General features: G+C 54.1%; 3 protein-coding genes across 3 annotated transcripts; 1 reads left to right on the plus strand and 2 right to left on the minus strand.

The window, feature by feature from the left end:
• Positions 1-42: 42 nt before the first annotated feature.
• On the plus strand, positions 43-2,336 carry CONPUDRAFT_154924 (FAD-binding domain-containing protein; the record flags this gene model as incomplete). The annotated part of the gene is made up of 13 exons (XM_007771731.1): positions 43-154; positions 355-488; positions 555-621; positions 681-752; positions 809-828; positions 891-948; positions 1,004-1,053; positions 1,103-1,226; positions 1,280-1,393; positions 1,468-1,771; positions 1,843-2,045; positions 2,117-2,247; positions 2,313-2,336. 13 exons carry the CDS (start codon positions 43-45, stop codon positions 2,334-2,336), a joined length of 1,413 nt encoding a protein of 470 aa, XP_007769921.1.
• A 1,586-nt stretch (positions 2,337-3,922) lies between these two features.
• On the minus strand, positions 3,923-6,902 carry CONPUDRAFT_125843 (sugar transporter). Its single transcript, XM_007771732.1, has 9 exons — positions 6,585-6,902; positions 6,413-6,495; positions 6,187-6,348; positions 5,810-6,071; positions 5,644-5,738; positions 5,474-5,585; positions 5,154-5,405; positions 4,925-5,083; positions 3,923-4,858 (listed from the first exon to the last, which is right to left on the minus strand). The coding sequence occupies exons 1-9, from the start codon at positions 6,841-6,843 to the stop codon at positions 4,545-4,547; spliced, it is 1,698 nt and encodes a 565-aa protein (XP_007769922.1). The 5' UTR covers positions 6,844-6,902; the 3' UTR covers positions 3,923-4,544.
• A 4,752-nt stretch (positions 6,903-11,654) lies between these two features.
• CONPUDRAFT_58116 (fungal hydrophobin) lies at positions 11,655-12,088 on the minus strand (the record flags this gene model as incomplete). Its single annotated transcript, XM_007771543.1, has 3 exons — positions 11,655-11,702; positions 11,753-11,911; positions 11,975-12,088. The coding sequence occupies 3 exons, from the start codon at positions 12,086-12,088 to the stop codon at positions 11,655-11,657; spliced, it is 321 nt and encodes a 106-aa protein (XP_007769733.1).
• Between the last annotated feature and the right edge of the window lie 334 nt (positions 12,089-12,422).

A 12,422-nucleotide genomic window follows, 5' to 3' on the forward strand; every position in this document is an offset into this window, starting at 1 on the left:
TGAACGACGGGACCAATGTCGGGAACAACAACTAGCGTTGCGATGGCCTCTGCGTTAGAGGACCTGCGCGCCGCGTTCCCCAAGCCTGACCAGATCTCTACGAAGCCAGAGGACCTGCACGCCTACGCGAACTCCACGTTTGCCCACTACGGAGGTACGTCACGTCCCCACCCCCTGCGTGCATCCCACCATCTCCAATCAGCCGCGCGTGCGACGGCGGCGGAGCGGCGCTACCTCACTCGGTGGCCTGGCCCTGGAGGGCAGGCGCACGTAGTGAGGCACCTGCTGTACTATAGAACACCGAACGAACCCATTATCAATCATAGTCTCACGAATGTGCGTGATTGAACACAGGTGGTGCGCACTCTGTCGTGGTGCATGTGGAAGGCACAGACGACGTCGTAAAGGCCGTGAACATATCGCGGAAGCACCTTGTGCCTATCGTCGCGTACTCGGGCGGCACGTCGACGGAGGGCAGCATCGCTGCCGTGCGTATCGTTCTGCCATGGTGTCTCGAAGATGCCTTATCTAACCGAGATTGACGTACGTTGCAGCCTGCACATGCCAGCGGAAGCTTGTGCGTCGACTTGTCGCGCATGAACAAGATACTTGAGATCAACGGTACGCGTCTAGTCGTTGCCAGATAAGTAGCAAAGACTCAACCAGTCGCGCTTGATCAGAGGCAGATTCGGACGTCATATGTCAAGCAGGAGTACAATGGAACGTGCTTAATGACGTGTTGAAGGACAAAGGTTGGTCACCTTCTATCCGGACGATAGAAAGACGTTGAATTGAGTACCGTTCGAAGGGATCCCTCTATTTTTCCCGGTACGCTTGATGGAGGCGTCCCATATAACCGCTACTGAACGCACAATCCTGGGCTCCTGAAGCTGGATCCCGGCATCGGAGCTACCGTCGGGGGAATGATCGCGCAGGGCTGCTCAGGAAGTACGTTCTCTTCCGCAAAACCTGTCTATGAAAGGCCCTCATCCACGTTGTTCAGCCAACGCTGTGAAGTATGGCACCGCTCGCGCAGAGTACATCATCAACCTCGTACGAATACTCTTACTGAACCGGCATAACGCTGACGAGTCGCGCATAGACAGCCGTGTTGCCCTCAGGCGAGGTCATAAAGACCCGTCAGCGCGCACGAAAGTCGTCCGTAGGATTCGACCTCGCAAAGCTGTTTATCGGTGCTGAGGGCACGCTTGGAATTGTCACGGAAGGTGAGCAAGCTCAGTGCTCCGTGTTGAGTAGAGATCAAGAACCCAAATCGCAGCAACCCTCCGGCTCGTTCCACTGCTACCTTGGAAGGTCGCGATAGCAGCGTTCGACAACGTCGACGATGCCACCCAGGCAGTGCTTGAAGCCCTCAACAAAGGTGCTTCCATCCGTGAGTTCGTCCCTCTGACCCTCATCACCTCCCCCACTCATCAATACCCATTTCTGTATCGCCACTATACCTAGAATGCGCCGAACTCGTCGACAGCATCTGCATCCGCGCGATGAACACGTACGGCACCTGCAGGCTGAAATGGCCCGAGACAGACAGCGTGCTGTTCAAGTACGCAGGCACCCCGGCTGCGATCGCCGAGACCGCCGAGCTCGTGCGGGACGTCGTCGCCAAGTACGGCGCTGGCGCGGTGGAGGGACGGTACACGTTTGTGGAGAAGGACGATGACGCGGACGCGCTGTGGATCGACCGGAAGAGTCTCGCGGGGACGCTGTCGAGGCTGCATCCGGGGTACAAGGGCTGGGTGACGGACCTTTGGTGAGTTGGCCATGGGGCTCCTTGACCATAGCGACTTCGGAAGTTAGAAGGGATGCTTATGGTGAGAACAGCGTGCCTGTGAGCAGGCTGCCGGACCTGATCAAGTTCTCGAGGGCCGAGTTCGACAGGCTCGGGCTGATCGCGCCGATCATGGGGCACGTCGGGGACGGCAACTTTCACGCGTTTATTCTCGCGAGTAACGACGAGGAGTATCAGAAACGCAAGGAGGTCTTCGATACTATCGCGTGGAAGGCTATTGAGCTCGATGGAACGTGTACGTTTTCTGCATTCTCTTCTAACTCTACGTGCTTGGATACTGACGGTATCCTTGATTGATGGTATTAGGCACTGGAGAACACGGTGTCGGTACAGTCAAGAAGAAGTACCTCCCACGTGAGCTGGGAGACGGCACGCTCGCGCTGATGAGGAGCATCAAGCAGACCTTGGATCCGCTGAACCTGTTCAACCCCGGAAAGGTACGCGAACGAACTGACTGCTAATGTGCCAACTGTCCTTGCTGACGCGCTGACGGGGCTATCAGCTGTATCCCGACGACGAATCTTGATGGACGAGGGGAGGTTTTGAGGCCATACTTAGTGTAAGATAGTGTAGGATGAAGACAAACCCTGCTCAATGATACGTGCTGTGTGTGATATGTACGGGGTCCCTGCAGCTGAACGCGTCAGACCACGTCCTTCCGGCACCCCTCCTATTTCCTTCCTGTACTTTATGTCGCGATGTCTACCTACGTCGTCCCGCAAAAGCGCATCACCTCCCCAGCCTCACTCGAGGCGCTCAAAGGCTCAGAAACATGGAAACGCCTGCTGCGGTTCACCAAGAGACTGAACGAATCTGTCGTCGGCGTCAAGCTGTCTGACCCTGTCCATGAGTCGCCCGTTAGTTACTCATCCTTCATGCTTTCCATCGTTTCTCACTCACGTTGTTTTCTTCAATTGATATTGGTGTATGCATCGATGCATCGTGTAGGCAGTGAAAGCTATCTTGGACGTGCTCGATCGGGTGCGGGAGGTCGCGCAGGCGATTCCGCCAGTGGAGACGCCGTCGAGGTTTGGGAACCCCGCGTTTCGGGACTTCTACGATAGGGTCGAGCAGGTGCGTCTCCCCATTTCTTGACAATTCGCTACCATCCTTACTGGCATCCCGCGCTTTTCTACAACCTCCTCCCACCGCCGATCCATCAAACTCAACACATTAGTCATCTTCAGAGTGGCATAAGACGATCCCGGGCGTACCAGAGGATGCGATCCCAGAGCTCAGCGCGTACTTTACCGAGTCATGGGGGAACAGACAGCGTATCGACTACGGCAGCGGCATGGAGCTGAATTTTCTCAGTTGGTTGTGCGTTCATCTCTTCCCTGCCCCCTTTCCCCTCCGCCTTATATACTGTTCAATCACAAAGCTGACATCTTATGCAGACTATGCCTGGAACTGCTTGGTGTATTTGACGTACCGAATGGAGACCTCAACGTCACTAACGAAGACCAGACGCCGGACGAGGATCCGGGCATACCAGACCGCAAGGGCCCGAGTATCGACTTCAAGTCCTCGGATTATCCTGCGATCGTCACGCGCATCTTCTGGAGGTGAGACCCTTGTGCATCTTCGTTGCGTCACATTGTCTGATTGCTGCATTGTGCACCAGGTATATCAACATCATGCGGGTGCTGCAGAGCAGCTACTGGCTCGAACCCGCCGGATCGCACGGCGCGTGGGGACTAGATGACTATCACCACCTTCCGTTCCTCTTTGGCTCAGCTCAACTTCGGAGTGCGTAGTGATGCCAGTGTTCTGCGCCATATGCATTCACTGATTGCATGTCTCTCTCTCCGTAGAGAATCAGTTCCCGGGGCCGGGTTCGATCAAAGTCAACGAGATCGTGGAGGAGATGGCGAAAGAGTACGTGTATTTCGCGTGCATCCAGTTCAATAACTCGGTACGTATACAGTCTGAAATCGGATATATTTCCGTGTCTGACCAGATGTTATAGATCAAGACAGTCAGTTTTGGATGGCATTCGCCGATGCAGTGGGATATCTCCAAGGTACGCGCCCCGACTCTGTGTCCAATTATCTTCTTCCCTGCATCCTACGTATCCGCTTTCATCTCACATCAACGTTCCCCTTCCGTATAGGTGAAGAAATGGACCAAAGTAAACGAAGGCATGTTCAAGATGTACCTCGGCGAAGTCCTCGGCAAGCTGCCCGTCATGCAACACTTCCTCTTCGGTTCGCTCCTCCCTGCCCCGCCACTCCCCGTTGACATTGACACTAACGGTCACGATCACGACCACGAGAACGAAGTGATTGAATATGATGAACGAGGCGTCCCGAAGTTGGGCGCGCACGGACATGGGCACGCGCACGAGGGCCTCCCCGATTGCTGTGGCATTCCGGTGCCGAGTGCATTCGGTGCTGCGAAGGCGGAGCAGAGAGAGAAGAAGGCACTGCAGGGGCCCGGGATATGGGCTGTCCCGTTCGATTGAGCAGTAGTTTTGTGCGGGACTGTATCTGTGCACGTACTAATCGTACGGACACCTATCGAAGAATAATCGTAAAGTATATGTGTACTACGTATTAGATCTTGTAAACAAGTTCAAGTTTTTCGGGTATCGTCACTGAACCGTCAGCGTCGTCAAAAAAGAGAAGAAACCAAGAAAGCATCCTACAAAACTATCCCTCGAGTTCCGAAGGTCCGCTTCCTAGCTCACAGCCATTAATCCATATCTCACCCCAGATCCATACCATTCGAGCACTCAAACCCTCCCAGCACTCTTCTCCGCCTCCGCCTCATCTTTAATCCTAAACGCCCTCTTCTCCTCTCGAAGCCGTCTGCTCTCCTTGATCCCGAACCCGTTTCTAAACACGACCTGCACCTCCTCCAGACTCAGACCCGCCGTCTCTGGGAAGAAGCCCACGCAGAACACCCAGCCGAGGAAGCACAGGCCCGCGTAGAACCCGAACGCGCCGGCGGGCGTGATGCGCGCCATGAGCGAGAGGTATGTCGAGCCGATGAGCAGGTTCGCTCCCCAGTTGGTCGCTGTCGCGAGGGAGGTGCCGATGCCGCGGACTATGGGGGTGACTCGGTGTAAGTGGGGAGCGAAGGAGGAGGGCAGGGGAAAAGGGCGAGACGCACCTTCGAGCGAGAAGAGCTCGCCCTGCTGCCAGGGCACGTTGCCGAGGCCGGTCGCGTAGCTCGCGACGAACACGATCATGCTAAGCAGCACGACCGCGGACCAGCCCGTCTCGTAGTGCGACCCGCTGACGAGCTGCCCGCCCGTGTTCCGCGTCATGACTGCACCGCGGAGGATCATGACATGTCATATCAGCCATCACGCCGCGTTGCCAAGAGGGGAGACACGCACAGTGGAAAGCAATGCTAGCCACCACCAGCCCGACGACCATACCCGGCGCGCTCCAGAGCATGATCCTTCTCCGCCCGATGACGTCAATCCAGCGGAGCGCGATGAGTGTGAAGAGGAAGTTCGTGCCTGCGACGATGAGCCCGACCGCGGTGGGTTGGTCGAACCCGATCTCGGCAAAGAGGGAGGCGGAGTAGTACATGAGCGTGTTGAACCCGCAGAGCTGTTGGTATGCCTGCAGGCCGCAGGCGACGACTGCGCATGGTGGGCATTGAGTGAGTACTGGATATATGGTGAAAGGGGTGAGAAGGAGGGAAGCTTACTGAGAGCGCGACGGTTGACGGGGACCGAGATCATGCTGCGTATGCGCTCGAGGAAGGTCGTCGAGTTGGCGATATCGATGCTTTGCTGGACGGCTGCACGAAGAACACGGAGCTGATAGCGAGACCAACATCAATTGAGCGCATACATGCTGGATAAAGTATATGCGCACCTTGAGCTCAACCTGCTCGGCCTTTGCCCCCTTGTATATCTTCCCGAGCACCTTATGCGCGTCCTCAATGTCGCCCCTTCTTACCAGGATACGCGCTGCATCCCACAGAGTCAGCCGTTGTTAGTCGATGCCTATGCGCCCAAACGAACAAAGAGAGCATACTCACGACTCTCGGGAAGGATCAATACGAGCGCGGCCTGGATACCAGCGGGCACAGCGCCAAGTCCGACCATCCATCGCCACCCGTGTGGGACGTTCTCAAATCCGGCGTCGATGCCGTACGCAATGACCTGGCCGAGAGTGATGAGCACTACGTTGAGCACCACCAGGCGGCCTCTGAGGCGGGTCGGCGCGAGTTCTTGGATGTAGAGGGGGGCGATGCATGAGGCCAGGCCGACGCCCAAGCCGACTAGAAGGCGGCAGCCAATCTGGGTGGGAGGGCGCGGGTGTGGATGAAAGTGGCGTTATGCGTACGAGAGAAAGAAAGGGAGAGACAATAGTCAGGGAAGAAAGGGGATACTGAGGGAGGAAGAATGGGCGTACCATACTCCAGACCGTGTGGCAGACCGCCTGACCAATTGCACCACCAATGAAAAGCACATCTGCAAGACCGAGGACAGGACGACGGCCAGTGATATCTGAGAGAGCGCCTGCAGCGAGGCCACCAAGGAGGGCACCCAGTGTAGTTGAGGACGTAATAAATTCCTAGCCGCACCATCGTTCGTCAGCAAGTAGTAACACCATACCCAATGTTGTCGGGACGACGCACCTTTTGCCCATCCGATAGCTCAGCCGGACCCAAGTCTCCTCCAATCGAAACGAGCGCACCAGAGATGACACCAGTGTCGTAACCTTTTCACCGCCACCCAGAAGCAGAAGCACGAGCGAGCGAGTCTATTTCAGCGCATACATCCCATTCCCCAAGGAGAAAGATGACATACCGAAGAGAAGACCGGAGATGGAACAGCAGGCGACGACGCCAATGACGAACCAGGTGGTATGTTCCGCGCCTTCAGCTACAACAGCTGCCTCGGATATCTCGCCTGCTTGTGTGTGGGCTAACACATCCTGAAATGCAGCATCGGGATCCTTGCTGGCAGCGTTGGCACTGAGAGTGGTGGTGGCTATCGTATTCCGCTTTTCGTTGTCGTCTTCAAGGGAGGGCGACCGTGAGCCGCCGTGGTTCGGCTCGGATGCCATCGCTTGCTTTTGCCGTAAAGAGTTTTGACGTTTGACGTAGCCCTAATCGTCAGGGTCAAACCAAGGCAGGACGCACAATGAGCGATTCAGAGGCCAAAGGCTTCTCTGCAACAAAGTGTGGGGAAGAAGAGAAGCAACAGCTCAATTGCGTTGATCTCATCCTTTTCTTTCTACATCCACCTTGGCGTCATCTGCTTGCCGCATCCATGTTCATTCGCTGGCTCGCCCGGCTAACAAAACGGCTGTGAAACGGACCACTTGATCACAAAAGAGCCGCTTGTGAACCCTGGGGCATATGGTCATGCTCCGATGCCATGGCTCCCTCTACTACTCTCTCCATTCTTCATCCTGTTTCCACATATGTAGAGAGCTGAAAGCCCACGTTCAACGGGATATTAGATGGCAAACAAGTAAGTGAACCAATGCATTTGTGGACTCGAAAACACAGGTCGTCCTTCAAGTTCACTGATCACGCTCAAAATGAGGTCTCTGATAGGTGGGCGTCTGATCCGAACTCTACAAATTTACGCCCCGGCCTTCCCGGAGCTCCATCGCGGCAGATTCCGAACGGCCTGATCTCCCTTCTCTTCCCAGCTTCGCGACGCAAAAACATGCCCGTGAACAAACAGCGCACCCGCACCGTACGCTACGAACCAGCTGATTGGATCACGAAAACACCAGCGCTTACAGCGATCCAACGACGCACCCGGAATATCGACTGGGGTGCATCACAACAACAAACTTCGCGAGAAAGATGGCGCATAGTCAATGTTTATTACCACAGAAGACATTTCGGCGTGTGTACTCGGCGCAAAGATATATGTGCGTAGGATATATTGAAGCGGCTCTGAGGGGTACAACCAATGCGATTCGTATGTTCTAACGAGATAGCCGAGGCAACGAATAATATTCAGCACAAAATACGGGTGGCATTAGCTTTCCGAACCATAGTCGCCACCTCCTGCCACATGCAATCGCTGGCGAGAGAGTTTACGCAGTGTGGAGATATATCGGATAGTCGAGGAAACATGCGAACCAAGTGGCGCGCCACGAATGCGGGATCGTCTATCGGGGACTGCCCAAAGTACGCCCTGTTAATGCGGCTGTTGCACGCCGTTGGAGGAAACGCATCGAACGCTGCATTGTTAGCTGCGGTGAAGTCGACAATTAGACTGATATAAAAGAGGTTGGGGCACCCGCTCAGCAGGGTTGCAAGACCTGTCATGGTGATATGGTTGCTCAAGAGAGGAAGAGGGCCCGTGTAAAGAGACAAGGATTCGAGTTTAGGGAAAGCAGCGGATAGCTCTTGAATGAAGCTGTTGTTCATCTCGGGGGAGCAAATGAGGCTAAACGATAGTTTGGTTAGGTTCTTGAACTTATAGAGTCGTCGGAAGGTTGAGAGGTCCAGAAGCTTGAGGCCGAGCGCGTCATAGAAATGCTGCGTAAGCTTGAGACTAAGCATGTTATCCGCAGGGAGGATCTCGGTGAGTACTTGCAGCATTTCAACAGTGTCGCCGACGTTTATGGAGTCAGGGACGAGGACAGCGCGTAGAGACGTCATAGCCTTGAGATCACTTAAGGAGCACATGAAGGATGTAACTTCCTTCGGGCCCCCAGAGTCGAGGGTAAGTCGTTGAAGTGAGGGGAAGGCGAATGACCTCGTGGGCTGGTGAACAGGGGGTGCTCGGTATGATGGCAGAGGACTGATGTCAAAGGCGAGTTCCTCCAGACACGGTAGACTCGACAAGAAGGGAAACAATTCGGAGGGTGTACGGATGATTAACCGGGTACCAGCTCTGAAGGTCTTCAGCTTCTGGAATCCGAGAGATACGGCGTCGGACAGCACATTAGGCAAAACATGCCTGGTGCGGAGGTCGACGCCCCCTATAATGGAGAGGGTCTCCAGAGAAGGACAAGCCCGACTCAACCAGGTCAAGGTGTGCGGACTATTCGTCGGAAGTTTCCCAATCTCGACCTCAACGATGTCAGGACCCAAGACGAGTGGTTAGTTCCGTTGAAATCTGGGAAAGAAGTCGAACGCCTCGACGCGCTGAATATTCGGGAAGAGCAGGGAGCCGCAAAAGGAGGATAATGAACTTAGGACAACGTCATCTATCACGACCGTGCAGGCTTCCGAATCAGCGGATACAAGGCTTCGAACCCTCGAGACATAGCGTTCAAGAATTCTCCAATCGGACAACCTCATAATACGCCGAAACTTCTGGTAGCATGACACGTCTTTATTAGGTACCATATTCTACATCGCATACGCCGTCGGATGGACTCTTACCATGTATCCAACAGGTTTCGCTCTACTAACATCCAGTAGATCCTCCGGTAGAACCATGAGCACGTCCATCATGGTAATTTCTCGGTACAGTTTGTCCAACGCTGGCTCTTTGAAAGGTTTGCAAGTCCTTGCAGCGGCTGCTAGACTCTTGCGAGCGTCTTCTTCACTGACTTGGAAATGATTCAAATATAGTAAAGAGGACTTCTGGAAGACGAAAGCAAGGGTGCATGTTGGTAAAAGGAGACGACGGCCAGGAGAGAGGCTATGACAGGCTATGAGTCGGTGGAACGAAAACGCGGCGCGCAGCAAGTTCATTTTTAAGTTGCTTGAGACAGGTGCACATCCGATGAGACAGTCCTGTCCATCTCTAACGAACTCCTCTGCTGCTGCCATCGTCTTACATCTTAGCTTGCAAAGTTTAAGATACGAAAACATTGACGAAAATTAAACGGAACAGGGGATGTCTTGAACTCGAAGCTTCAAGTTGAAGAACCAAAAAGCGACTCGCTTGTTCAAGTAAGTACAAACTATTGAGGATCTAGATTCAAGTACGCTAACGGATCTCATCACAACCATCAATCTAGAACTTTTTGGGCTTGGAGCCATTTGAAGGTCCAAGCACCACAATGGCTAGTACCGTCCGTATGAATCGACGGCTCAATGACGCTCCGAAGGCGGGGCATCATGCGTCTCAACTGCCGCGCGGCAAACGCTTCGTCATCAATCGGTGAGTCCGCCAACCTAATCTCCCGAATGTGTGTGTTGTAGCCTCCATCAGGCACGATTTGAGCAGCGAACGACGCGTTTCGCGTCACCGTTGCGTCGACGATGACCTCAAGGTAGCGAATGTCAGGGCAGTTGCGCAGAATAGACGCGATACCAGAGAAACTCGTATAGTATGTGTCTCTCCAGCCTACTTTGCCGCCGAGGCAAAGCTTCTGCAGACGGGGAAGGGCGGCTGAGATAGCAGCGAGGTCGAAGTCGTCGAGCTCAAAGTATGCCGTCACGGTGAACGTCAATGCAGTCAGGCCGCTGTAGACGAAGAGCGGTTCGAGTAGATCAAGCGTCAATGTAACCTTGGGCAGGTGGTTCGGCTCCACGCTTTGCGTGATGCTGATCGCTTTCGCGAGGGACTTGTCGAAGGAAGAAGCGAGAGTGTGGACGAACTCGACAATGATCTCTGGGGACCTGATACCCATGGCGGCCACGTCGGCGCTGAACCTCGATACTTTGCGTAATCCCATTATTTTCAGAACGTCTCTGGTGAGCGTCGTGGACTCGTCGTCCTTGTCTGCGTCATCAAGACTGACAGGGAAGAAGTTATGCAGCTCGATAGATGTGAGATGCGGGCTGCAGAGCATGGGTAGGAGCTCGGAATGGACGACACGGTGTTTGAGGATTAGGGTTTGGAGATTTGGAAAGAGAAAATCGCAGAGTTCGGCTTCCAGCAAGTAGCACCAAACTTCTATGTCGAGCTGAAGCTGTTCCGGATCGAGGGCGAGGTCCAAGACACGAACTCGACGAAGGTATCCAAGGAGGAATTCCCAAGTCGACTCAGCCACGGGTGGCACCAAAAGTACATATTGCTGAAAGGGCAACGATACGAGTCAGACCCACGGATGCGTTCCTAGAGTCGAGAAAGCTTACCGTTTTGGACCCATAGTCTGAGTGCTCATGAAACATTAACATCTCCTTGGGAAGAGTCAAGAAGACGTCCGAGAGACAGTCTATCTTGTAGTAGAGCGCATCCAGCGCAGGCTCCTTAAAGTCTTGGCAGGTTCGTGCGACCGCTGGAAGAGTATGCTTTGATACAAAAGAGAAAATCAGTGAGGTTACCTCGGAGACGCTGAGGCAGGGATGCATTTCGTGCCGGTTGATGGTCGGTATAGTGAAGGTATAGTGTGAAGTGCCACTAATCCTGGGGGTTTGTGGATGCGAACAAGGCGATTGTGTCGAATCGTGGCGTGTGATACACGCGATTTCCATGCGACACAAGCGGCACTCATCTGAAGGCTGTCCGAGAATTACTCCGATGATCAGTATCGATCAGTCCTGCGGCAAAGGCCAATATTTAGAATACCGAAACATCTACCAGCTACACTCATATGAATCTACCCCGCTTTGCGAAAGAACTGCTGTTAACATTCGTTCGTCGCTGCCTCTCCAAAGGAGCGACGCGACGCGTACATATTACCATACGTGATGAAATAGGCACGGGTTCCTTGAGCAAGCGAGGCTGATGAACGCTGAACAAGCGACAAGTCGACAAACACTGCATCAGCCTTGCAGTGCATTAATAATACTAGACACCTGGACAAGTATATATTCCATGTAACAGAACTGATTGATAGTGGAGGCGCATACCCTTGCAACAGACTTAGTGAAAGTATGGCAAAGTGCGTGAGATGCGCCCGCCTTTTATAAACCGTGGTGCCAATAGCAGACCAAACGCAGTGTATTGCTGATATGTATGATCGTCGGGTATAAACTGAACAGAAAACTATCTAAACCGGCATATCCCTTAGAGAGCGACGTTGATGGGGGAGCAGCCAAGGTTAACGAGCCCCTTCTGCAATGGAGGTGAGCAGGGGAATCAAACTTAATCAGGTTGGGACGTACGAATGTGTTATCCGTGCAGCAGACCGGCGCCGATGAGCACTGGCTGCCGCCTGAAGAGAGAACGCCGACAGGGGTGCAACCGAAACCAATATCACCGGTGATGCCTTTAACAACGGCGCCGAGGAGAGCGGCTTCCTTGACGGCAGATTCGTCCGAGCTCTGGAAATTAAACTACGTTAGCCCACGGGGTGGTAGAGATTGCGACGAGGACTGGATACTCACGGACGAGACCTTGTTGCAGCAGAACTGATCACCAGTGTTGCACTGACCCTCGCCAGAGCCGCCAGCAACAACGACAGCAGCGAAAGCAAGAGCAGCGAAGGCAGAGGCGTGCATGGTGATAGAGATGAGTGAGGGTTTAAGAGGGCGAAGGGCAGAAGGCAGAAGACGACGGTTGACTGAGGAAAAGTTGGTCGATGCAGGCAGGCTTTTATATGTTCTGAGCGCCAGGCAATTCCCTCCTGCACTCCACCTCATGTCACGATGCGCGGCTTTTCTGCACGATCTAGAGCGGGGGGGCGAGAACTTCACCAGCGGCAGCCGAGGGCGTGGTCGGGGACACGACGGCGGACCTGTCAACTGGTGGCAGGTATTCGGAATTCGCGACCTGCATACGATGACAGTCTTCATATTGGATCGTTCAATGAAAAGAGGCCGTGACAAAGAGCCT

This window comes from Coniophora puteana, assembly GCF_000271625.1.
Source record: "Coniophora puteana RWD-64-598 SS2 unplaced genomic scaffold CONPUscaffold_8, whole genome shotgun sequence".
NCBI lineage: Eukaryota > Fungi > Basidiomycota > Agaricomycetes > Boletales > Coniophoraceae > Coniophora > Coniophora puteana.

Bases quoted from the DNA above. Each gene is read 5' to 3' on its own strand.
- CONPUDRAFT_125843 (XM_007771732.1), bottom strand. From the start codon at position 6,843: ATGGCATCCGAGCCGAACCACGGCGGCTCACGGTCGCCCTCCCTTGAA. The intron at 6,496-6,584 runs GTATGTCATCTT...GGCGGTGAAAAG, and splicing joins CATCTCCGGTCTTCTCTTCG to GTTACGACACTGGTGTCATC. The intron at 5,084-5,153 runs GTGCGTGTCTCC...TCCGCGGTGCAG, and splicing joins GGCTAGCATTGCTTTCCACT to TCATGACGCGGAACACGGGC.